The following is a 26,942-nucleotide window of genomic DNA, read 5'->3' as shown; positions in this document are numbered from 1 at the left end:
AGTGACTAGACATAAAATAATGAGTTCTTTATTTAACATCCTTTTCACACATGCAAAAGAAGCTAGCAGACAAGAAAAAAGCCAATGTATGATCACCGTGTAACATATAGATAGCACACACTGTATGCTATACCCATGAGCACAGAACTCCAGGCCTGAATTAAAGCTTTGAGTGTGCATTCAGGTCAAAGGTTTTAACCACACTATCTCCAAACCTTCAATAAGGATATTTCCAGAACAGAAGAGGCAACATCTCTTTTCAGGAAAGATGTTACATTTTGCCCTACCACCACTGTTGTAAATATCGGGCTTTTAGAACCCAAGAAAATATCAAAAAGACAATCCATGGGACCAGCACTTTACACAGTATCACAGTCCAATTTCTGAGAACACTGATATGAACTCATTTGCTTATCATACAATGCAGAAACAGCACCTTAAGAAACATACAAACAACATCACCTACTCTACCCTAGAGCATAAATAACATAGGCATACACTGCTTACACAAACAACCGCACAATATTTGCGGTTATATATATTGCTACAAATACCCCAAATCCTGTGATGAACATGAAACGAAGCCACACACTTTTACAGACAGGAGGGATAAGAGGAGAGAATTCCAATGATTTTTCAAATTCTTATCTTCCTGTACGTCAACCTTTGCTTTAAACTTCTAAGTACACATTTTTTCCAGCACAGCATTCTGCCTTGACTTACTATATTTGTTTTTCTGACAGCAATGAGGTCTTACAAGTCTTGAAATTCAAAAGGATACATGTCATTAGTCTTGAAAAAAAATCCATAATTTCCTTCTCATTTTTAGTAGCTGGATGTTCATACCTTCAATTGGTTGCATTTTTTGTTCTAGCAATATTCAAAATTGTCAGTTTTTTCCACAAAACAGAAAATTTGAAATTGTAACTCTACTACAGTTCTTCTCCTTTCCCTGTGAGAGTTTATTTTACAGCAAATAAAGAATCCTTTTTGTGTATGAAAGAAAAACAGGTAAGACACAGGATTTTTCTCAAATTGCTTACCTTCAACCTTTGTGCTTTTTGAGGTCAAAGAAGTGAAACACCTCAGTTGCTGTGTATTTTTAAAAGCAGCAAACAGGATTTAAAGAGACATCTACTACTCAAATTAAATAGACCGGTTTAAATTTAAATACCAATGCCCACCCTCACAAAAATTCTCCTGTTTTCCAAACATCAGAACCACTTCATTGAAATCTTGCTAGTAACGTTTAAACTGTGAGCCAGATTGCCTCTTATGATATCTCTCGTTTAAACTATCAAAGTAATATTTTTAAGTGTGAATCAACATCTCAGCAGAAAATAATGCATGTCAATTATTTGCTTTACAACCCACAAATAGAAGCAACATAATGCTGGCAATTTTTTTTCCCCTGTACATCTCTAAATAATCATACCTTCCATTTAAGAACAAAAAAACCCAACAAAACAAGTGCACACAACTGAATCATTCTGTTCAAGAGACAGTGTTAGCCTTGAGCTTGTCAGGGAAAACTGCTTGAAGCGTGTTCTTGAGGTGGACCTGGATTATGCAAAGAATGTTTCTGCTTTTCAACTGGTATGAAATAGACTTCAATCAAACTTCTGTATTGTGTAAAGGGATGGTATTTTGTAATGAAACTATTTTACACATCCAGCCAAAGAAGAAATTAAGTATAAAACAACACAAAACTAGCAGAGCTGCTTTAACAGTTGTCTTTTAATTGGCCTCTGGATATAATTCTTCCTTCTGCCTGTCCAGTAGTAATTGAGACAACTGGCCGCTGACTTCTTAGACTAATTATTAACATAGCCCAGAACAGTTTCCGCAAAAGCAGCAAAGTAGTAGACTATATAAAGCAATCTACACCCCCAACACTACAGAAAAAAGGAGAGGGGGAGTAAAAAAAGATTCTATGAAACAATCTTGCATGCATGTTTTATATCTCATTCCCACTGTCCATGTGTAACTTCGGTTGTTACAAACTATGAACTACCTTATCATTAAAACAAGGGTGCTAATCCTGCTTTCATCTAAAATAACCTTGTGCGATTTCTCAAATCAATTTATTCGGAAGTCATTATCTCTACGGTACAAGGGTACAAGTAGTGAGATTATGTTCAGTCATGAAGTATATACCAAAATATGAGCAGGGAGTCGGTGTGGAAATAGCAAGCTTAGACCCTTTGTCTCTTTCCATACCCTCAGAGACTACAACCAGAAAGAACAACCATCTTGACTATCTAGTCAAGTCTTTTTTACATCAATATGTACTAAGAAACAGAATAAATGCTGACTTTTTAAAAAGCATCTACAAATTTTATAAAAACTTTCTCACTGAAGTTAAAACAAGAATCTCTTTTCGCTATCACCAGAATCCACTGCCTGTTGTAACATACTACTTGGTAAGGATTAAATGCAGTCATTTTGATTGGAAAATGCATAAGCCAAAGTAGAAGAAAAAAAAGAATAATCATCTTTGCTAAGTAACTTTCTGATGTTTCATTTTCCCTTACATTTCTGCTTTACTCCTCAGTGCTTATTAACAAATGGAAAACTCTGAAAATTCACCTTATTATTATTCAGAAGGTGAAATGCGTAACAAGCATACAATGCTGTAGCTAAGCAATCATGCACGAGCCTTTTCAAGGGAAGATTTTCAGATGCGTGACAATGAGAAAAGAAACCACTTACTAAAAAACATACAGTTTAAAGTGTCAGGAGAGAAGGGTCACAAACAGATTATTTACTAGGATGCTGATTTCTGTTCTGGTTTCATTTTTTAATGCAACTGTTTACTATTTCTAGGAAGACAAAAATATTATATAATCCTTTCTCTTAATAAAAGTCAGTTTCCTTAGTCATAGAATCATAGAATCATTGAGGTTGGAAAAGACCTCTAAGATCATCGAGTCCAACCGTCAACCCAACACCACCAGGCCCACTAAACCATGTCCCTAAGCGCCTCATCTACACGTCTTTTAAATACCTCCAGGGATGGGGACTCCACCACTTCCCTGGGCAGCCTGTTCCAATGTTTCACCACTCTTTCAGTAAAGAAATTTTTCCTTACATCCAATCTAAACCTCCCCTGCCGCAACTTGAGGCCATTTCCTCTCGTCCTATCGCTTGTTACTTCGGAGAAAAGACCAACACCCACCTCGCTACAACCTCCTTTCAGGTAGTTGTAGAGAGCGATGAGGTCTTAGTCAATCTTGTCTACCTTAAGATCACAGGTAGGAACATACAGTTTTGAGACATTGTGTGATCAGGATTTAAGGTTCAATAACAGCACAAGGTACAATAATCAAAGTCAATACATATGAAACAACAAGCAAATGCAGAATTTAAAGTTCAAAGAAAAAGCCAGTGTTCATGTGAACAATGAAGCATAAATGGCTTTACCAAGAAGTGAACACCAACACTTAGAAAAAACAGAGAAATTAGATTTAAATCTTTGAAAAAACGCAGGTTGACAAGCAGTTAGTATGAGTGTAGATCTGAAGAGTGAAGCACTATTTCAAAGAGGAGCCAGTCGACACTTTAAGGGGGCATAATGTTCTTTAACATTTTTATCTAAACGCATGTCTAATCCTCGGGATCCAAATATGGATCTGGACTAGTTTATAAGAAAACTGCAGAAGTAATTGCAGACCATCAGAACTGAACCAAATTTACGGATAGATTGCTCTATACTTCCTTAGAAAAGTGTAGATTTATGACACTTTAATCCTCTCTGAAAGTACAATTTAGATGACTTCTACCACACCGCCTTATAGCCATCTGGAAGCAGATTCCATACAGGACTAACCATATCCAATTGTGCTGATCCTGTAATTTTATCAACCTCTCTTCTCAGTATAAATTGGTCTCAGGTCAACACCAGTGAGATAGCAGCCTGGACTATACTGCTGATTTTTAAGAGAAATACCACCTCAGTCACATAGCCAGAAGTTTCAAAAAGCACCCAAGTTAATGAATTAAAATTATTTAGTCGTGTACATAAAACATGTACGTAAAATTTTAGACATTTGTACAAAAAATTGTGTTTATCAACTCAAAACTAAGTTTTCTTCAGTCAATTAATATAGAACATGAAGAACACGAGCAGCAGCATCAATATGGTAGAATTTGTATTAAGGTAGCAGCTCAGGTACTGTGGCATCTGCTTATACTAAACCTCTACAGCCTCTACATCATATTACAAACAAGCCTGGGAACAAACTCTGAAGTCTGTTTTCGTAAGTTACTAAAAAAATGCAGTAAGTACTTAAAGGCATTTCATATTTATACGTGAAGTAATACTTTCAATAGGGCTCTGATGGCTTCAGTATTGCATATCAATATTATGGACTGGGTGAAAACGACAACGAACTGTATTTAGTAACATGTCATCAGAAAAAATTTTAACTGAAGAAATGAATCTTAAAAAATTGTAACATGGAATTCGAGTTTACAAAGCTAAATGTCCTTGGAGCCGTTAAGAATTTGTATGTTTTGGCTTGCAGAAACATCACTATAGAAGAACCTGCCACATTCATACTTGTGTAATAATCAACAGCGTAAATTCTTGGCTCCGATCAAAGGAAGAGAGATTTGAGAAATGAACACATATGGTGATAATTTGTGTCCCCAACTTCACATTTGAGCTTACACCCATTTTAAATAACATTTCCAAGATTCTGCATATAAAAATGTGGTAACTACGTCTCAATTTGACTAGACATATGCATATATTAATATTGTATTTAGAACAAAAACCACTTATACACAATAGTATGCAGAAAGAACATGAAAAATACATTTGCTTAGATTAACTAGACATCTCCAGAGATCACAACGTACAATTTTAAAGGGAAACACTCAAGTAGTTCAAGAACAATCATCGCTATTTTCTTTAAACTGACAACAGAGAAGCTGACCAAATTCAGAAATCTTATTCCACACGGTAGTTTCATCTATAACTGCAGGTATAACTTGTATTACTGCCTAACATCACAGGAAGTGGAACTCCTCTATCTTCTCAAGTGTCATAATGCTTCAGACAGAACAAAAAGGGAGTGAACCTCCAGAATTACTTTGTGTGTGATGATGTGGAAGTAAACGAAACAGGCCTTCACCTTGCCCCTTTTAAGCAACAATGCTGATCAAAAACAGCATCTGAGAATTCAATTACAAAATTCAGCCAAGAGTCCAGTAATTTGGCACCTCCGAAATCTAATTTTTCCCAATTATAAAATAAGAACAAATTAAACAGTCATATAATTAAAATGAAATTTGTTAATCTACAATGTATATTGCAATATGTTTGTCCTGATTCACATCCCCGTAACTCAGTAACGGCCTATAATAACCTTCACAATCCTTGGGGTACCACAATATGTTAGTTGAGACCTGAGCTACACAAAACCTAAGATTTTCCTTTAAGTTAGTTCAAAAAAATGAAATTATACTTGCTTTTTTTCAGAACAAAGTATATTGCAGACAAAGACAAGACAAGCTCTCTAGACAGGTGGGTTTTTTTTTTTTCCCCTCTGTAGACATTTGAGGATTCCTCAGTGGTTTCAATTTTTCTTATACTTTTTCTTAGTATCAAGAACCGCCTATCAAAGAAGAATAGCAAGGAATGACTTGCAACCTAAAATACAGCATTTGGGCAGGATTCTCTCAAGTTATCATTTCTGGAATTGCTCAGCGACCATAATCTGCAATAACTGCCTAGAGTAAGAATATAGTGAGTTCACTCAAACAGTTCCTCATATGCTGTACATGCATCACTTGTCATCTCCTAGAAGACTCAGAACAGCTGTTGCACCTGGGAAAGTCTCATCACTAAGTTGTGACAGTATATTAAAAAAAAGTTTATCAAAATGCAAGGGTATAGACAAAATGAATATGAATTTCTGCCAGGACACGGACTCTAATTTGTGAAAACTGTTATGAAAAAGTCACTCAAGTTTTCATCCTAGGGTTTAAGTCTGTAAGAGTAAGATCCATCAACAATCTCAACAGAACGTTCACAGCCCACACTGAAACCAAGACAGAAAAAAAATACCACCATACATCACTAGCATTATCTCCCTCGTTAAACTTGTTTTTTCTTGGTCTCCCATCCAAGTACTAAGAGAGCCGTACAACTACCAAGAGGTGACCACTCACCATACGATCTACTAAACAAGGGCATAATAAACCTCAGTTATAAAGTTCATTATTAAGAGATTCTCAACACACTATTTTTCAGATTGTATTTCATTACAAAAGGAAAAAACAATGATAAACCAGAAATGTCTATCAGAGATATTAGTATCTATCTCACAGGCCACATGCTGCCAGCATTAAAATTCACTAGAACCATAGTCCATCCCCAAGATCTTCTCTCTCAGAACTTCTCACGAGCAAGCTGCAGGATGGCTAACTCTTCTGGAGATGAAAATTTTGCTTGATCTCAATCTCCCCTGGGGCCTCATGACTGTTTTACATTGTTAAAAACAGTGAGTGTCCTCAAGAGCAATGATGACTGAAATCAAGTTGTTACCACAAGACAGTTCACTACTAACAATCAATTCTCCCCCAAGGAATACACAGGCAAGAATATCGAAGAGTAGCTTCATGAACTGGTCTACTGGCAGAAAAACAGTCACCCTCTCGTGTGTGTGTTGTCCAGACCCTTGTTGGCAGCAGGCAGGAAGTGCATGCATGTACTGTACAACAGGTGTGCAGCAAGACCTGTGCTTCCCAAAACTGTCATACTTACAGCACATGGACAGTCAGTCCAGTCATCTGATAGAAGGGGTACTTGACATAACTCCTTCCTTTTTGAAAGACACTTTGAGAAAAATCAATAGTTTTACCCAAGACAGTAAAATGCTGAACAAAGATTTCCTATTTTTAGTCAAATCCTGAAGTAATAATGTGGTGTCTCATCTTGCTAGCTGTGGAATGAACCTTTAAATATAATTAAGCAAAATGACATTTGTTCATACTATTTAAGGAAAAGATCTGGACAGATTCGTGCAAATAAAACACATTTCCATTTTTAAACAGACAACTGAAAACAAATCAAAACTGGGCTGTGAACTGGTGCTGTGCATGCTTCAAACTTTCCTTTGCCTCCTGAAGTTGTTCTACACCAGCTTTGGAAAAGTGGTATAAGAAACCAAAAAGGAAACAAGCAGCCTAGACAGAGAACATCCATACCCTCAGCTGTGAACCTCATTACTGCATTTATGAGGAAGGATTCCTCAACTCTGTATCTGGTGACAATCTAGTTTGCCAATGATGAGATGATCAAAGACACCACAGGAGAGAAGCTGCTATCAATTTCAGTCTGATAAGGGCTAGGCAGCAGCTTCAGCTGAATCCCCAAAGGAATTCAAGACAGCAAAGATTACGGTGAAGGCCCAGTTCACAGAAGTGTCTTATTTTAAACCTTGTTCTTCAAGCACCGTGCGCACTTTTTGGTAAAAATCAGTCCTACTTTCTTGTGAAGAATGTCCTTCTCTGCCATTTCATTGCTGCTACTCTTCTTGTACAATCCCTGAGGGGAAATTCCTACTGGACCTAAAAGATGTTTCACTTGGCACCAACAGAAAGTAAACTGGAGAGGTAAGACAAAGGGTGGTTGGGTTACAGTCTCACCCAAAGGTACAAGACCAGCTACGGAAAGGGTGTGCTTTAAGGACAGGAAGATCTGCTGCTTTCTCAGGTTCTACTCAATGATTTAAATCAGATTTCTTAACACAATGTAGTGTAGCTCTTGCCAATTCAACATGAGAAATTAATTAGTAGCAGAGGCTTGAAGTTGGTTGCACACACACACACAAAAATGTAGATATGGATAATGCACTTTGCAACAAAAATGCTGACAGTCAGTGGCAAAATATTACTATGGTTTTGTCTTGAATCTTAAATTTTAAGTTTTAAACCTTTTTAGTTCAAAGATTTGAAGTGTGGGTGGGAAGAGAAGGAGGGAAGAAGGCAAAAACAAGCAAGGAAATAAGCGCACACCCAAAGATAATTTTCTGGTTTGGACTGGTAAAGAAAAACTTGTCTGCCGTGAAAAGAACTAGTGATCTAATTCACTCTGTAAATGAAAAATGGTCATTAATCACAACATTACATACTTGCCCATCATCTGATACGGTGATTTTAAGTAACCATTAAGATTCTTTTAGAAAGAGAAAGAAAAAATCCTTACCTCAGTTGTTTTGCATAGTTTTGCTCAATTTCTATCCTTTCTTTTACAAATTTTGCGTATTTCTCCAAGAAGTCAATGCCCCACTGCGTATGCTTGTCCAAGTTATCAAACTGATCCTTTGAAAACAAAAGGAAACAAAAATACCCAGAATTAGTTATGAATCACAGCAGTACCAGAAACGACATGTAATTTATTTATGAGTTGTGCTGTGAGGGAACGCTTGCTACTTGGATAGAAGTTATTCAAGTTATAAATCAGTGATGGGTGTATATACATACACCAGCCATATACCAGAACAGTAAGCTGTATGTGCAGGCACAGATCTACCTCTTTATGTAAGAACAGCTCTAATACTTGCATTTTAAGTTGTATGCAGTCTTTGATCACTTTCACAATGCAGTATGTCTTTTTTCCCCCTAAAAATCCTTTAATTCAAAAGTGGATCTTTTCCACCAAGATAACAAAGACATAACCAAAGATCAGTATTAGGTAAATAAGAGACTGTTCAACAAGAGATGTGTCTGGCAGTTTTAAAACACAAGTAGTTGTAATTTCATTGGATACAAAAAATTACTTCCACTCTTATGACTACCCACTGAAAAGAAAAACAATATAAATTATAGCTGCATGACGAAGTTGGGTGTAGTCTGCAGATGAAAAACATTTATTAAAGCAAATCTGTATACACAGTTCATGATCAGCTCTAGCTGGAGATTCCAAAGAAAGCAAACCTGTCCTTAGCCGTTAAGAAAGTTATAGCAAAGCAAAGGCACAAAACAAAGAAGAGAAAGTCAAAAATAAACCACGCTTCCAAAAAAAGTTGGGGGATTTTTAATACATTAAATCACCTTCAAAACAATCTTTCACTGTATTCTGTACTGATCAATAGATGGAGGATACACTAATTAGGACAAGTTGAAAATTCAAAAAACAAGTGGAAATATGGAGGTTAGGAATTAGGCAGGAACGAATAAAGGTACAAAATACAGCCTAGCAAATATTTTTAGTCCAGCACATATTTGTATTTTATGCTAAAAAATCTGCCACAGTGGAAAAATCAAGGATTTTCAGCTTACAACAGCATTTACAGTCATTTTTTCTTAACAGTTACTCAGTAATCCAAAAAGACAAGCAACTGCAGCATCAAAGTTTGTGTCCTGTATATGCCAAATCCAAATACACTTCACAGTAAATTTAAAAAATAAAAAGTAGAAAAAGAAAAAAAAGCTAAAGAAAGCACTTAAAGGCAAAGTTTATTTAACTTATACAAAAAACTGAGGGGTGTTTATCAGAAGCTGCATCTTGCAGATTCAGTAACTTGCCTGAACCTAATGAATTATGTTGACCTTTAGTATTAGCAATTTAAGTTCAATTTCAACATGCAGTAGGATTATCTGAAGTTAAATCAAAAAATGCCATAAAATACTGCAAGGCTTAAGACTCAAGGAAAATGTATTCACTAAAAGAGATACCAAGACAACACAACTATATACAACCAACAAGAATAATAAAAAAAGAACATAAACGGGATTAAGGTTGCTCTCAAATCTTGCCTTGCGGCTCTTAGTACCCTACACCATGGATTAACAACCATGGTGGCTGTTAGTGCCTTGAACACTTCAATCCAATGGCATGTGAGTACTAACAACCAGAAGCACCCATGCTGTACCACTACCAGCCACGTGCTCCTGCCTCTGCATCACTCTCTCCACCAAAAACACAACCACTTTCCTTGATCTGTTTCACCAGAGAACCATATCAACAGCCAAGAGACAGCGAGGGACTAAAGACAAGATTTTAATATATTTGGGAAACCACGGCCTGTATCTCATACTGTTCTGATGCGCCCACTTTACACCAACTGGACATTTCCACACTAAATACCTTTTGTCAAATAAAGTGACACTTCTGCTATTGTTTTGAGAAAAGTTGCATATGCATTGTTTGTGTGTGGGAAGAGGGAGACGGTTACCATACTGTAGTGTCAAACCACTGTTGCATATAGGCATAAAAATACGTCATCAATCTCAAGAAGCCTTTCTTTCTTATATTCCACTCATTTTTGTAATTACTCTGACAACATTAACCTGGCATCCCAAAGACGTTTCCAAACGGTGCTTTTGGCATGGAGCCAACATCCAATACCATTAAGAAGAACTGACTTCCTTCAGTGCACAGCAGAACAAAGCCTCTGCTGTCCTACTTAGGCTCTTTAGTCCACAAAGCTCTCATTTGCTGCTAAGGTTTCATTAGCATTACGGAACACCACATTACTTATGTTTCTGAACATGTAACCAGAGAGGATGGCTTTCCAAATATTTTGTTCAAACAAAAAAGGACTCTACTGGTCAAAATTAATTCTCTGCTACTAATACGAAACTGGAATGGAAAAAAGTGAGTACATTTGACATGCTATTCTCCCCTCACATTTACTAGAAGTATTTCACCACTGATCGAGTGCCAAAAACTTTTCCTTTCCTCAATTCCTCTTCTTCATCTGATTCTAGAAACAATATGCTCTTATGCAAAGACAGCTTTGTAGGATTATCCCATAGCCACTCAAGGGAAGAAAAAATTTGTTCCCTCCCTATATGAGGAACATGCATAGAACATACACAGAACAACCTGAATGGAGTAAATCCCATGTAAGAAAAAAAATTAAAACCCATTAGCTATCCTCACCACTCTGCGGACCTTTACATTAGTCGAGCTCCTCCACTATTATTGACATCTATGAAACTACTCATGGATGCATTACTGATCTCCTAGATAAGGAATGGAAATCCTAATTTAGTGGGCCATTAGTCCACATTTACTGGAATTAAAAAAAGAAGTAGTAGTACATTCCCATGCCTTTGAAGAGTGAGACAGCTTCACGTCAGTTTGTTCACTGCCATTTTTTGGTCAGCAATTGTATCACACACTATCTTAGAATGAAGCATACAGTATGAAGGATAAAAAACTAATACTTTCAAGAAGGACCAAAGCGTTTTTTGAAAACTGGCTTATGAATGACCAAAGTTGGATGGTCAAAAAAAAAAAATCTACAGATTATTCGTAGATTTGTATTCAAAATAAAAACACTATAATAAACTCTCACATAAATATTGATTCCTCGGATTAAATTGGACATACTGACGATGTCTCTTAAGTTCTCTATAAGTCATGTGTGTACTGTAGAACAGAGCTTTCAATTAACAGATAAAGAAAATATATTAAGCAAACACATCAGCTTCACAATTTTTCAAATTCTCTATAAACAATAAACCAGTGAATGAAAGTCCGCAGTCACAAAAATCACCTTACACTGCCCAATAATGACACTGAGATAAATGAGCAAAAGATAAAGATCAATGAATACGCAGAAAGGAATGGCCTTTTCAGAAAGGCTTCTGAAAAGAGTCATAAATTTACTCATGGTCCTTTCAACGTCTCTCCAGAAGCATCCATGTTTGAGCTCTGGGCCTCAATTAAGCAAAATGTTTCCTTTTCATTCAGGAACACAAACAGAAAATCTTCCACACTGCTACAAAGGAAATCAAATTAATGCACCGAGATACAAGCCAAGCCAAGCGATACCTTGAATGGAGGAAAAAAGTGCAAAAATCAGGCAATACTGTACAGAGGAGAAAATGGACCAAATAGTTGCAATAAAATTTAAACCTGGAATTTCAAAATAAATGTATCAGTGTATTAATTTGGCTGGCTCCTTTACAAGAAATGTGAAAACTGCATTAACTAAAGATCAGCAAAAGGCAGTAAAAAAAAAAGAGCACATTCTACAATATCTGGCTATCTACTACCTTGATAGCAAAGTATGTTCTCAACGATATTCCAAGGCAAATATACATTGCTGTTTGTCTAGTAACTCCCCACACCCCTTAGCAGCTGAGCAGGCAATTTGTGTAAAAAAACTTTATTAAAACTGCAGCTGACTATTATTAAACTGACTAACATCAGCTAATGGATGGTGGCCCTAAGTAGAAACTGCCCACTCAAAAGCTGGAATGTAGTCCAAAGTTTCTACATTATGAACAAATAAATTTGACACTTTACAAAAAGTTTGCAGTAGGACAATATAGACCATTCCCAAAGAAATGTTACCTCCCTAAATTCTACTTCCAGATCATTTACTGGAACCACAGATCAATGTTATGAATACTTATCAGGTTTTTGCAGATACCAGGAAGCTTTACAATAATAACAGCTGAAGCATCAAAGCAAGGAGCCAAGCTGAATCAAATCTGCACCAAAGACAAAACACCCTTTCCTGGGTTAAACTCAAGATTTGCTCTCCCCCTTACAGACACCTGTTTTTTCCCCAAACAAGCCTCAAGAACCAATAAAAAGAAAAACATGGAGGATCTCTTCAGAGGGATGAGCATGGAGGGAATGCTACAGCACATAAATACCAAACCTTTAGTCTCCCTAAAGCTATCAGTAGCTAGTTCAGACACTGCTTTATATGGGAGTTTTCAGCAAAAGGCATTACACCAGACTGAGATTTTAAAAGGGTTAATTTTCCCAGCTTTCATCAACTTTAGAAAGCATTTCTACTTGCATTAAAAGCTAGGATTGTGGTATCAAATTCTGTAAAAAAAAAAGTCTGTTTTACTAAATGATTCCTTTACAATAAACTCGTTTATTGCATCAACATCGAATTGCTGATTAGTCTCCATTTCACTGACCTCCGTTTTGATGATCTCCAGACAACACAGTTGAAAGCCTTAAGAATCATATTAAACACAGAACTACATCAACTTACAAGTTTAAGCAATCTCAATTGATTACTATAATTAAATCTGCAATACCTTTAAAATATATTATTTAATAAAACTTTTCTTTGAAATCATGACACTTCGCATTAACTATGCTACCACCATTTTATTCTCTTTTGACTCAATTGTACATCATTATTTCCATACTTTTACCTGACCACAGTTTTAGTCTGTAGTTACCCAAGTGATCTTATTTGCGGTTTTGAAGCACTGGCACAAGATTCCACCCCCCCACCCCACCCCCAATTCTTTGTTCTCCAGGCTGCACGGCGTGGCCAGTCTAAACTTCCGATTCAGTGAGTGGGAGATTAAAAGCTCAATCCCATATTTTGCTCTCTAAATTCTTAACACTTCTGCAGTCCAGTATAAAGAAATACATACTATGTGCTAACGAGATACCACGAAGAAGGTGTTCAGAGCACGGAAAAGAAGGAATCAGGTCTTGTTCAGGGGAAAACCCTGAAACATTTGGCACCAAAAAAGCCCCACTGCATTTGTGGATAGAAATGTTGTATTTTATTATCACTTTAGGAAAAGCAACAAATTACTTAACCACACAACTGCAAGTCCACAGTAATCCAACTGAGAAAATGTGGCTGATTATATAACTCAACATTGATCACAGTAGTTCTTGTTTACTCAATTAAAGCCCATGAGGGTTTCTCAAATGAACCTGAATTATGGATAAATTTAAATGATAGGTTAAATTCTGCATAATGTCCTTCCTTCCTGCATCAGCAGTACTGCAGAAGACAAAAAGACCCAACTCTATTCAAGAAGTTAAATACTTTAAGTTACAAAACATAATAAAAAGCAACTACTTCACATATTAAGATTTTTATCAAACTCTTCTCCTGAAGTATCTGAAGTGTTTCTATGAAAAATTATGCAGCTTGCTTTATTCTTTTTTCCTTTTTTAAAAAATAAAGATCAAGGCCTTGAATTAAGTTCAAACAATTCAACATTTTACATGAATGAGACAACTGCAGGTAAACTTACTTATTTTTAAAATAACTTGCAGTGTTTGTGCAAAGAACTACTTGATGTGCTGCATTAAAAATTATAGGAACCATAATCAGACATAAATATATTAATGCGAAGTTACCAGTATAGTATACCTATCCCTATTTGTCTTCAGGAAAAATTAATTATAAAATTGTATTTTAATTAGAGTACGTTACACTAATCTACTTCTGAGAAGCAGATTGAATGAAAACATTTCAGTTTTTCTGATCTTTGAAATCTCTTCAGTGCCTAGTTGTTTTTGTTTTCTACTTTTGTCTCTATGCATTCCTGCTTCCTCTTCTATCCCAGGATAATAGCTCTTCTATTTTACTGTCTGAACAAATTATCACTTCTCTCTCTTCCTGCCCGCTTGTTTTTATAATTACCAATTTGGTCTTCTGGTCTTTCTCTTTTTCTTGCAACTGCAACGTGCTTCTTCCTAACAGGCAGACAAGAACTGCTTCCAGCTAAAGAGCAGTTTATTTTTTTTAAACATCCTGTTAGTTTTACATCTAAAAACTAACAGAGAGCTGTTTCTATACCAAGAACAAAATAGAAAGTGTCTTGCTTTTCTGCTTTCTCCGAGTTCTGGATTGTAGCTTCCAGACTAACCTGCAAATTATACCTCATTCCTCTCTGAAAACAATCTATGTATTAAATTTAAGAGAGTGGAAAAAATGTGGCTGTGAGCAAACTTAAAGGCTAAGCATTTTACAGAAGATTAGTATCAATGAGAAGGTTCAGAGCAGCAACACCAAAAGCCATAGCTACGCTGGAAATAAAGTAGAGGCACTCAGAGATTAAGATGAAAAAAAAAGTTACAGGTGCATATACATAAACTAAACAGTACTTGGCATTTTAATTTCATATTAAAACAAAAGTTCAGTATACACTGTACAGGCAGGATAGTATGAAGAAAACCTACTAGTCTTTTGGAGACAAGAAAAGGAAAAATAATCCCCAAAAAGAACTTCTGAAAACAATTTGTTAGCTGACCTTCAGGACATGGAGCTGTTTTGCTTGCAAAAATTGACACACTGGTGTTAACACTAAACTGTATGTCGCAGCTTGAAAATATTTAAGTGAGAAACTCTCCCAGAAATGCAGACTTGAAGTGCTTAATATGCAAAAGGAAAACAATGGGAATTAAAAAACTACTTTTAGCTGGATGAAAGACTACTTTGCTCTAAGGAATAAAGAATTAATAAATTCATAGCATGAACGCAGTATGAAAAATCCATTTGCCTGTTAAACTTCTGTATATATTCTTAAAAAGCAGTACCACTGTCAACTTTTATTTTAAAGTCAATTTCTATGATGAGAGAAATGTTTGCATGATAAAGTGAGCAAACAACTCAAGAGTGGTACTGAACCCCCGGAGATCTAGCCATGCTGTAAGATAACGCATACAGCAAGTCAGGTTTCTGAAGTGAAGCTAAAAATGGAGAGCCACAATTGAGGAAGAGAAATACAAAGTCTATGCTTTTCTCTTTAAAGATCTCCTCAGACCAGCAGCAAAGGAACTGCTTTGGAAACTTTTGATGGCAAGTCAGGTCTGGCAGGAGGGGATGTCTTGTTTGGCAGCTAACAACTTCACAGGTGTGACAAGACATTTATTTTCCAGGAAAGGGCAGGAATCTACTACAGAGAGAACAGGAGTAGAAACATTTGTGACTGCTTTTGGAATGAGCAGCCAGAACCACAACAGAATCAAGTTCTGCATCTGGAGGTCAGCAAATCAGCTGAAAGACATTAGAGACTGGCTTTAGAGATTACAGCTGTGCACTCCAGTTCACCCATGCCACTGAACCGATCAGTCAGACTATCAATTAGATTTTAACTGCACTAGTTTTCTACCAGCAGAGCAAATTGATTGAAACAGTTCACAGCTGGGGCACTGAAGACCAAGGTTAAGACAAGAGAGGAAACGATCACACTGCCACAGAGGGCATCTCAACAACCACTCCTATTTGTCCAGCTTATGAATCGTGTCCAGAATTCTTCAATTAACAGATGGGCACCTTCATATGAACTAAAACAGTGTATTTACCTCACTGTACCAGGATGCAAACTTAAGAAAAACTCAATTCTTTGCAAGTTTACCTATGGGTCTGCTTTCTGTATCTCTCAGGGGACTCCCACTCTGTCTTCCCTTGGCAGGGTCACCACCTGCCTCGCTCTGCAGGGAGCACAGTTTCCTAAATGCACTGTCTCCTCCTCCGGAAATTCTACCAACACAGTGCGTAGTAGCCAGAACATGGTTACAGGCATCCTTTCTCTCTGCTACCCATCGCAGCCTCTTCACATTGTGCTTGTCAACCAACAACCAGGGTGGGTTAATGTTATCAGCTTAAATTTAACATCTTTACCTACAAGTTAGTAAGGAGGTAAGATACTCTGTCCCAAGGAAACAGAATGGACTTCCTTACCACCACCACTTGAGAAAAATACAAACACACACACACATATAAAGCAGGCATCACTAACCATACACCCCTGCTTGTAGAATACAAGCATACATAAAATATATACCAGGAAATCCTACTGTAAAAACTGGATCAGAATCCCCTCACTCAGCTTTCAAATAGCCCCTTAATCTCATTAAACTTTTAACTGGGAGGAAATTTGTTTAAACAAACAACTTCTGATTTAAAAAATTAACCATTTTTTTGCATATACTCTTTATAAAAAGATCTTTAAAATACTCGAGTCTTATTTGCATTTGAACCAAGGCTTAATTCTGAAACAGTAATTCTCCATCTAGTTCTACTTAAAGCTTAATTTCTACTTCAACACACATCAGACCATTTTCAAACAGCTCTGTCCAAGACAACAGCAGATCACAAATCATATAAATATGTTTTCAAGCATTATTGGATTAAAATAGCTGCAACTTTAACAGAGAGACAGCACTACACTTGCCTTGTATATACAAAGGACATAATTACGTCCATTCCCCTAAACACCAAGAAATCTTATTTTCATCATAGCCAAGCCAGAAAGCAGACACTTCCTGAGTCTTCTGGGAGTGGCTGAATGCTGTTAATAAACAGACAGAAGCGTAAGTAGATTTTAGTCCTAGTTATGTCACTTGCAAAAGGAGCCAGGAAGACTTCAAGTTTAACCGTAAACGAAGTAAGTGTGATATGATGCATCACAGTAAAAAAATATTACTGTTTGTACAATGCCGAGAGATGCTGTTGCTCATTACAAGAAATCCCCGGAGAAAATCCCATCTTTACAGCAACACTGGAATAATACGTAGTATAAAGCAGTGGGGCTATACATCAATGAAGCAGCAGAATGCCAAATTTGCTGTATGACCAATAGCCATGCGAGGCCTCACGTGAAGCAGAAGTTCTGTACAAAAACAGCGCATTTACTGCATGACTAACGTTAACCTGCAGAAAATCTGCAAGAACCAAGTATCTGGCTTGGAAAACAATGCTGCAAGATTTTTATTTTTGAAAAATTGTGTAAAGAATCAATTTTTTCTAACTGAAAAATGAAATATTACATGGTTTGACATTCAGTGTACAAGGTGAGTATTTTAGTGTATGACTAAGCAATCCATTGGTGAAACTACTGAAAACTTTAAAAACTTTTAAATGCCTCTCTACGAATTATAGATACTTCCACAATATTACTAAAAATGCATCCACAGGTGACCAAACGAGCAAGCAGCTCTGACGCCATCCAGTTCTCGCATATGTGACTTAACAATCTATTTTTGCATTCCAAAGGATCTGTTTTCTAAAAACTTGTAGAAACAGGAAAGAGATCCGCCAACTTCTTCAGAGAAGGATTAAGTTCCTGCTCTGGCCAGCCTGGCATAGCATCTAACAAGCAGAGTATGCACTGCTTTTTTCCTCTCCTCTACGGGAGTGAACTTAGAACACTGTGCTCAAGAAAAGAAGGGAGTGGTATCGATGTTACAAAGCAAAATGGTTCCCTGAGAGTAGGAGGTTACTACCCTGGAGATATAATGACAAGGGGAGAGGTACAGAGGAGACAATAGGGGAAAGCTAAAGGTTTTGCAAATGGAATATTATTACAGAACACCTAGATGCCCTATATCACAAATTCAGTTCCACCGTCACAAAACCAAGTTCCACCAGCTTTGCTGCTCATTCTGCTGCAACGAGTCTGCATCCACTGCTTTGCAGGACACAGTCATTGCTTATCAAGTTACATCTCCATCCCTTACATGTACACGCATGCCTCTGTACAAGCTGTATTACAGTATGACCAGTTGCACTACTATGAAAACCAGCTTACATTGCACTATTTAGTGAAAGTTTTACTGAATTGAAACGTGACGTAAACTATTAGTTTGCATATAACTTCGTCAGAGTCTATACTATAGACTACACTATAGTTCAGAACTGTAACAGTCATAGCTCTGAACTCGCCAAAAAGCCAAGATGACTGTGATAGCAAGTGATACAAATTTAAAACAAGGAAGTACTTTCTGCCAGCTGGGGGAGGCAAAAAAGAAGGGAAAGTATCAACTTCCCTGGCATCCAAATATCACTTCCTTGTATTTATCTGTTCAGCTATTAAGTAGACAGTTCTGAGGGTACCATTTTTAACGGACTTAAAAACCATGAAGTGTTTAACAAGTAGGGCACACAAATCCCATGCAGAAGAGTCAATTCAGTGTGTTTCACATCTAAAGACGCACATTCAAGCCTTAGCTCAGTGGAATAAGTAGAAAGAAAAAAACGTGTTTAGTATGGGTTGAATCATACTGTTTATCATTCTGACAATTAGGACAAACATAGTATAAAAATATCTATACAGAATCTAAGCACCGAGTATCACCAGCAGAACTTCACCGTTTCAACACACAGAGAGCAAGGTATATCCCTTATAACTTCCCTTGTATGTATTTAATAAAGGTGCATGTTACTTAGAATATTAAACCCAAGTCAATAGTTCGTTAAACAAAGTATCTTCCATGGCACTATTTCTAAACAGTAACTGGAGTAAACAATGAACTCATAAAATAAAACTTATAGCACAGGAATAAAACAAACATATCCTGGTGTTAACTTTTAGATCACTTCTCACAATAGGTGTAATTAAAATACCCAGGAAACCTACAAGAACTCGGTACTGAAATAATACATATTGGATCTTTTAGAAAACGTGCATCTTTTACCTTTAAACACAGACACAGAGATCCAGACAGAATCTCCTTATTTAGCATAGCTCTGATAAGCTGTTTCAACTACTCTCACTCTTCCTAATGTAAGTACACTGTAATACAGTGAATCCAACTGGAATATAAGAAGGTATTTCCTAGGGCTATTATCAGCTGCCATCAGATAGATTTAAGATGAAGGCATATACCTTCCATTTATTGCTACTGGTATTCAAAATATACAACTGTACTATACAGATTGTCAACAAATATTTGCTCTTCTAAATCACTTGGAGTAAGATACCCATACACAGGTATTCTGATCAGCTCTTCAATTTTACTGAACTGAATCATTAGCCTTTTGTTGTTTAGGAAAGGCTGCAAATATTAACAGAATTAATCACCTCTGTTCCGAGCACACTCACTTTGCATTAAATGGGAGCAGACACCGTTCAATACTTCAGAAGATCAGAGATCACTGGGGACTGGTTAGGTAAACAGTTACGAAACTGCAAGGCTTGTCTGTTAACTGATTCACCATATACTGTTTGTTTTTGTCACCTCAATAGACTAGGAGATTTTTCCGTAAAAAGTCCTACTCTAAGGTGAACTTCCCTTTTCAGCATCACCTGTGAATATTTTAGTGTTCAACAGAAAGAATATACAAGCCACATCTTTTCCCCTTCATGAATATCTTGCAAAGAACAGTAAATATTTTTCAAACTTGATTATAAAACCAGATCTATCTACTTAACAGGAAAGTAACATGGTGGTAAATTAGAGCCTTCCTATCTCTTTGGAACACTATTTCAGATAAAGATAAGACCCGGGGGGGGGGGGGGGGGGGGGACACGACACGGGACACGGACGGACACAAACCAACAACAGTAACAAAAAAACCCACAAAAATCATCCTCTATTCGCAATGGAATCTACTGCACTCATTGTTTTTAAAGCAAAGTTCGTAGTAACATTAACATAACTGAATAAAGAATTTAAACTAAAACCAGATGTTACTACTGGCATCTTCAAAACAATGGAATTTTTCAAGGTTTTGTGATTCAGATAACATTAAAATGTAACACGATTCTGCTGGGTGTCTGTTATCTCAGAGCTTTTAAGATACAAGCCTAGAAATATACAGTGAAGTCCTCTCAGACTTCACCATAGACTTCAGAATCATAACCTGTATTGTAAGAATAACATTAAAATTATTCATAAAACATTTTTTTCCTAGCAGAAATGTACTTTCTTTGCAAGATCAAATAATACAAACACATACTGTTCCCCTTCCAGGTTAACAAGGTATTTTTCCTTCCCAAATACCTTAAATTACAAGGGAAATGACCAGAGTGATGTAGTTTAACCACAAGCATATGCACTTCCATTAGAAAAGTTACATTTTTGAAACGGTAAAAAAACCCTATTAAAGCGTATTTGGACATTGAAGTTGCATATACAAAAGCTGAGTACAAACTTCAGTGTACTGAACACCCCCCCCACATTTTTAAACTGTCATAGCTATGTTTCTCATTCTTTCCAAAACATATACAAAGCCCAAACTCAAAACAGCTTAATTTCATACGTTTCTGTAATCCGGCATAGCAATTACATCAGTATTACAAAGACAATGGGCTCCATAAATATATTCTGCACCACTGCAGGAGTTCAATACTGAAAGCAAGCAAATCTATAGCATAATCAGTGCAAATATTTCTGAAGCAAGACAAATAGTACTCACATTCAGGACAGAAGCAAACATGGAATGACAGGGTCACATCTGGCAATACTGACACCAGACTGCATCCATTTTGTTTAGAAGAGCCAATTTCTTTTTTGAGAGCCAATCGAACAGCCAATGTAGAAATTAAAAGGTACTTCAGTAGGAACCTACCTTCCGTAGTTATTTCCTTCCTGACTAAATTAATAAAAATACAAGGGTATTCGCACTGAAATACAGTGGAGATCAGAAAGATATACAAAGTACTCATTTCACTAAGTCCTCAGGGAATTAAAATAGCAAAATATTAAACAGTAAGTAATAAATCTCAGTAAATAATCAATGTTCTAGGAACTGTCATAAAATGCTAAATAAATGCTGAGAAACAGCCTCAAATATTGAATAAAACATGAAATAATGACAAAACCACAAAACCATTTCTTTACACTGTATAAAACTGTTATGTCTTCTCTTATTACATTGACTATAAAACTGAAACCACCTAATTGCATATGGGAGTTCCAGCTTTGTTTTTAACATTATCAGCTTGATTAAAAGCCCACTGAAAATTGATGTTTCATATCTGGGGAGCCTTAACACTTTATATCCTAGCAAAAACATTGTCAAATCAGTGATTAAAGCATGCCTATTTGTAATAAAAAACACATCAGGATTTTGTGGTAGACAAAAATGCAAGAGAAGTGCCCTTTCCCCAAGTATCTCTTTTTTTATTTCATAAATCATTACATATCAATGTGTAAAACCATGCCTATCTTTTAAAAAGAAAATAAATAAAAACAAAATAAAATTTAATTTGTCGTTTTCTTATGTGTGTCAGTACCTGAATTCAATGCATCTTTAGCATATAATGGGAAATTAAAGAAATTAAAGACACTCCCCAGCCACCCATTTTTTCTGAAGAGAATGATTTGGAAAGGAAGCAAGAAAATCTCAAGAAAAATGTTCAAAGACAACTACGTATCATTCCCACAAGGGAGAACACTGTCGTAAATGTTTTTTGTTTGTCACTATTGTCCCCATGAGTCTCAGAAAAATACTAAATATTTAAAATGTTCAAAAGATCATTTATCAAAATATATTTGACTAAGTTTTAAATGTTCTTCTGTATCACATATGATATCACAAGAGAGTCACATGAAGGATTTATTTCCCAGACGCTTTAAAGTGCTTGATAAGAATAAGCAAAATTATTATTCAAGAGCAGAAGGGACAATTTACATTAAAAAAAAATCACGTTTATTGTGACTGCAAAATTTGTTTTCATATTATAAAAAAGCATAAACAAAATATTTAACTGATAAATTGAGATACATTAAATAGTATTTTGTACCAAGATTAAGTATCTCCACTCTCCAGCTTCAAAGTAAATTAATAAACTGAAACAAAGGTAGCAAAACTGAACCAAGTAACAGCCAAGAATATATTTTTATCTTAACCTGTCAGCAGTATCCTGAAACATCTCTTTAGCAATTAAATCCTCAATGCAAAGTTTTTACTTCAGAATGCTAGATTTCTATTTCTTCACTCCGAAGCAACTTCACTCCTCTGCAAATTGAAAATAACCTTGTACAGTCTAGAAAGATTTATATAGGGAGAGAAAAGCATAAGAGAAAGAATGCTGCTCACTATTTGATCTTCCTATCTGAAGGAGTCATCCAGAGAACTAGATTCTAGCCCAAGTCATTTAAATGAATGTGACCCTGATGATAATGGCATGAAACACAGGTTAATTCTTGGTATTTCTTAAATTGCAAAAAGAAAGCCTATACTGTAATAAAATTTATTTTCAGCTCTGAAAGTTATATTGGACTTGGTTTTATTGTAATTGATAAAACCTCAGTTTTCAAATTAGATTTTATATATATATATGCAGGAACCAACTCATGTGAGATGTGCCCAGCATTAATACTTACACATTTTGCATTAGTCCATTAGGCTGGAAAAACTCATTTGATATCAACCTGTTACAATTAAAAATGCACTGCTGATAGTAAAATTAAAGTTTCTTTTTTTTGTTTGTTACATACAATCCCAAATTCTTATGCCTCTCAAGAATACATAGGAGCACAAACCCATAATAAATACTTGAATCTCTAGCATTCCACAAACCAGATAATTCACACGACAATCAAATGTATCATCCAGTTCATAGAGGCAATCACTAGTAACAAGAGAGCAATTTAAAAATAATTTAACGCTCTCAAAACTGCAATGGTTCTCAGCATCCATCTTTATGGTTATCACCATCATTAGTCTCATTTGTTCTACTTGCATTTTAAAATCATGCTCAGATACAGTATACTAATATCTTAATAATCATACTTTTAACTAAGCCTATATAAAGTGGTTTGATTGATATGGAAGTTTGTTGCTCAGGAGTACTGCAAACAGCTCCCATCAAGGATTCCAAACTCAACAATAAACTAAAATGTTAATTAAAATGTTTTTCACCATGCTGCAAAATAGTTTTCTCCATTTCAACAAACAGCTGGAGAGATTACACAATACACTTACCACCACATCTGCACAGTCATCTCTGATTTCTGAATCTGTGTATCTTAGCAACAACTCTCTTCATTTTTACAACTGTAATGAGTAAACTAATAGCAGCTTTTTTGCAATAAAACAGATGTAATAGGTAAAGAACTCAAATGGAAACAAGTAGATTCCCAGTAACTACAGCAGAATACTGACTAGCAAAAAACCTGGGCCACAACTTCGATAAATGCGCAACTAGTACACAACTACTGAGGTGAAATCAGGCATATAAAATCATGGAGAAAATACTGAACAAAGGTGTTTTTCTCAAGATGTAACTTAGGATTCCTAATATTAATGTAGGGTAACAGCATACCAAATGTAATTCAAATAAACTACTTGCAGCTGAAACAGTAAACTGTTTCCAGCCAGATGAATGTAATTGGATGAGCTGTACTACCCTCTGCGTCAGCTAGTATTAAATACAGCTTTACTGGAAATGTCTTTTTATATACTGTTGTTAAGGTTTAAAGCCAAGAGATAAACTCATAAACTACACATTTAAGCACTGTATAAAACATATCTACCATTGTTTCCACTCAAAAAAGTTAAAGCAACGACAGCTACTGAAAAAGTGTTCTTCATATGGCAATACTGATTATGAAAGACTGCTGAAATATTAACATGAAAGCCGTCAGTAACACCTTTTTAAGATGTTGCAGATGTTTTATACCATATAATAGAGATGATAAACCACAGCTCATACAAAGCCCAGAAGAAAACTGCACACATCAGAAAGCATGCTGTACCCCAAAAGAAGACCTTCTTATGTATAACTTTACATAACTGGTACTTCTTGTTAACTTGCCATGCTAACTCTTTATTCTTCTACTTTCCTCATAAAATAGAATACTAAGCAGAAGACAGAAACTAATGCTGTTGAAGCAACTGAATGAATTGTAACTCTAAAGAGATAGAAGATTACAAATTAAAATAACTTAAGAAGATAGTCTAAACAAGCTAAAAATGGAGCAAGTAAATTGTTAGGAACTTCTAGCAAATGAAGGTAAAAAGAAATTGTTTTCAGGAAAAAGAAAAGCAGAATCTCATGGCAAAAAATTGCTTAATATGTTAGGATGCCATTTCCTGCAACTTACTATTGCATTAGCTTGTTTAGTGGCAGAGAATATTGAAAGATAAAGGATCCCACTTCAAGCAAAGCCTCAAACCCTTTACTTATGACAGGAATACATCGATTTTTATTTAGATTTTTCAAGTGCCCTCATCAGCTCTCTACAAAATATAGTAATGTCTTAAAAAAAAAAAAAAAAAAAAAAGATTTCTTGCAATGAAGTTAAACTCCATGCTGTACTACTTTGAGATAATTGAAATCAACTGGAAATAAATGAAAAATTTGCAAAGTGCTCTTGAAGAAATGCTTTAAAACTCACCACGTGAAATTACAGATGGAGGGATGTAAGGCATTTTTGCTACATACATGCAGCTGTTTAACGAACAAAATATATAACCAGAACTGAAGAGAGAGTATTCCACAACAAACATATGACAAAATTAATTACTGAAATTACCTAGAAATCCACTGAAATTATGATGTTTGAGGGTACACTGTATTGAGTAAGGAGAATTAACAACCTAAGAAAGGATAGGAAGAAACGACCTTATGAAAAGCTATGCTGTCTTCCTAACAGAGTAACCAGTACCAGTCCTAAAAGTATCACAGGCAACATCCAAACAACTGTCAGATTAACTTGGAGATACAGAAGCATGATCCTCTTCCCACAAATGAGCAGAAGTCAGCAAAAAATTAAGCCTCTTTTCCAATGACCTAAGGAACACAAACAGTCATGAAAGCCACAAGCTTCAGGTTTAACTTACAGTCTGATTACGTCTGCATGATAAAAGTTTGAAATGCTAAGTACAAAGTACTACAAATAGTCTATCAAGATCATAAGAAACATTTACATATAAGGTCTTTGTTAGAAATGCACTGTTCTCAGTTTCCCAGCATCCAGTAGAGATAAACTAATAGCAGTACTCCCACCTAAGGTCTGTATAAAGATGAAACAACAGCTCTCCTTTCAGAATTAAAACTCAAGATTGAAACTTGTGTTTGAAGCACTGATATTCCATTGTATCTCATTATTGAAAAAAGCATGAATGCTGGCCATTCAGTACTATCACCTTCAGTTGATTACACAGGTTCTCAAAAATTGCAAGGCACTTCATACAAATGATGTCAAGATGTATTCGTAACACAGCCCACAATTACAGCCTTGCAGTATAAACCAGACAGAACTTGGAAAAATGTTTTATCTAAGAATCACTAAGCATAAATACCACTGCCATCTCATCTTTAAGACTTTATTTTAAATCTCTAAGAAAATTACTTCAGTTCAACTACTGAAATTTCAATGAAACTAAATGACATCCCCTCAGAACCAAGGTAATTGAAAGTCGCTGGGTGCTAAGCCACCCAAGCACAAAGAGCAGCTAGCATACACAGCCTGTCGCTGTTTTTGCTTGCACCTAACTAAGGTTTCAACATACAGAGCCAGTTCCTGATTTTACAAGACTCCAATTCCAATCCGCTGAGAGGATGTTTCTTCTGGTAAAAACTTCTTAGTTACACACAACTACTCCTACCTCACTATTTCCCTCTCAGGAATGCAGAAGATAAAGCTGAAACTCCGGGGAATCACAGTTGTATCTCTCAAGTGCCAGGCTAGTGTCCGAGGAACTGCAACATTGTTCCTGGAAAGAGATAATCATTCCACTCCCTAGCACCAATACCAAAGCAAAAATGTTTCTTAAGAAGCCACTTTAGAGAGAAGTTGCCCTCGGTATTAGCGAGCGAGCAGTCAGGAAAAAAACTACTCTATGTTAATGGTGTCTCAAACTCAGGGAGATAGATTTAAAAAAATCTAGGTTACACGAATGCAATACTTCAGCAGGAATGAGAACACAACAAGGAACACAAAAGGCCTCACAGCTTTTACAAAACAAGCAATCAAGCTAAACCAAAACAAATAACCCACAACCCCTATTTCCTTAGTCTCAACCTAAAGACTTAATCGGGCCACCGCACCTCTTGCTACAGGAATAAATATTTGAGTATCATGCCAAAGAGTCAGGATACCTCACAGAATTGCTTGGCTTGCCTCACATGGTGACATTTCTATTTAAGTTTCATGGAACTGTACAGTCTACATTCCCCTCGCATTACTTATGAAGTAAAAAAATCCCAGGCATTTGGATTTTCCTGAGAAGTTACTATTTATTTTCACAAAACTCATTTTTCCTCTTAAACACGCCATCTTCCTAGCTACGAGATCTAACCAGATATTCCAGTCTGCTTTTTCCCCTTTTATTACAACATGCTGAAGAACTTTTCAACGCAAGTTCATCCTTTTCTTCCCCTCCTCCAAATAAATTTGTAACACCTTCTTGACCATATTGCACAGATCTCAAATGTCATCATCTACCGTTTAGCAAATTCCCCAAATAATAAACATAATTAAAACTTTTAATTAGATTAATTCTAAATAATTTGAGATCAAA

General features: G+C 36.0%; 1 protein-coding gene across 4 annotated transcripts in view; it reads right to left on the bottom strand.

Moving 5' to 3' along the window:
- The window catches only part of FNBP1L (formin binding protein 1 like), a 60,326-nt gene that overhangs the window by 19,494 nt on the left and 13,890 nt on the right, over positions 1 to 26,942 (bottom strand). For all 4 annotated transcript variants that reach the window (XM_076337755.1, XM_076337753.1, XM_076337754.1 and 1 more), the window contains exon 2: positions 8,216 to 8,331. In XM_076337755.1, coding sequence (XP_076193870.1) covers positions 8,216 to 8,331 — 116 coding nt within the window. The remainder of the gene's footprint in view (positions 1 to 8,215; positions 8,332 to 26,942) is intronic.

This window comes from Aptenodytes patagonicus, chromosome 5 (genome assembly GCF_965638725.1).
Source record: "Aptenodytes patagonicus chromosome 5, bAptPat1.pri.cur, whole genome shotgun sequence".
NCBI classification, from domain to species: domain Eukaryota; kingdom Metazoa; phylum Chordata; class Aves; order Sphenisciformes; family Spheniscidae; genus Aptenodytes; species Aptenodytes patagonicus.
This window is presented reverse-complemented; position numbering and strand designations above follow the sequence as displayed.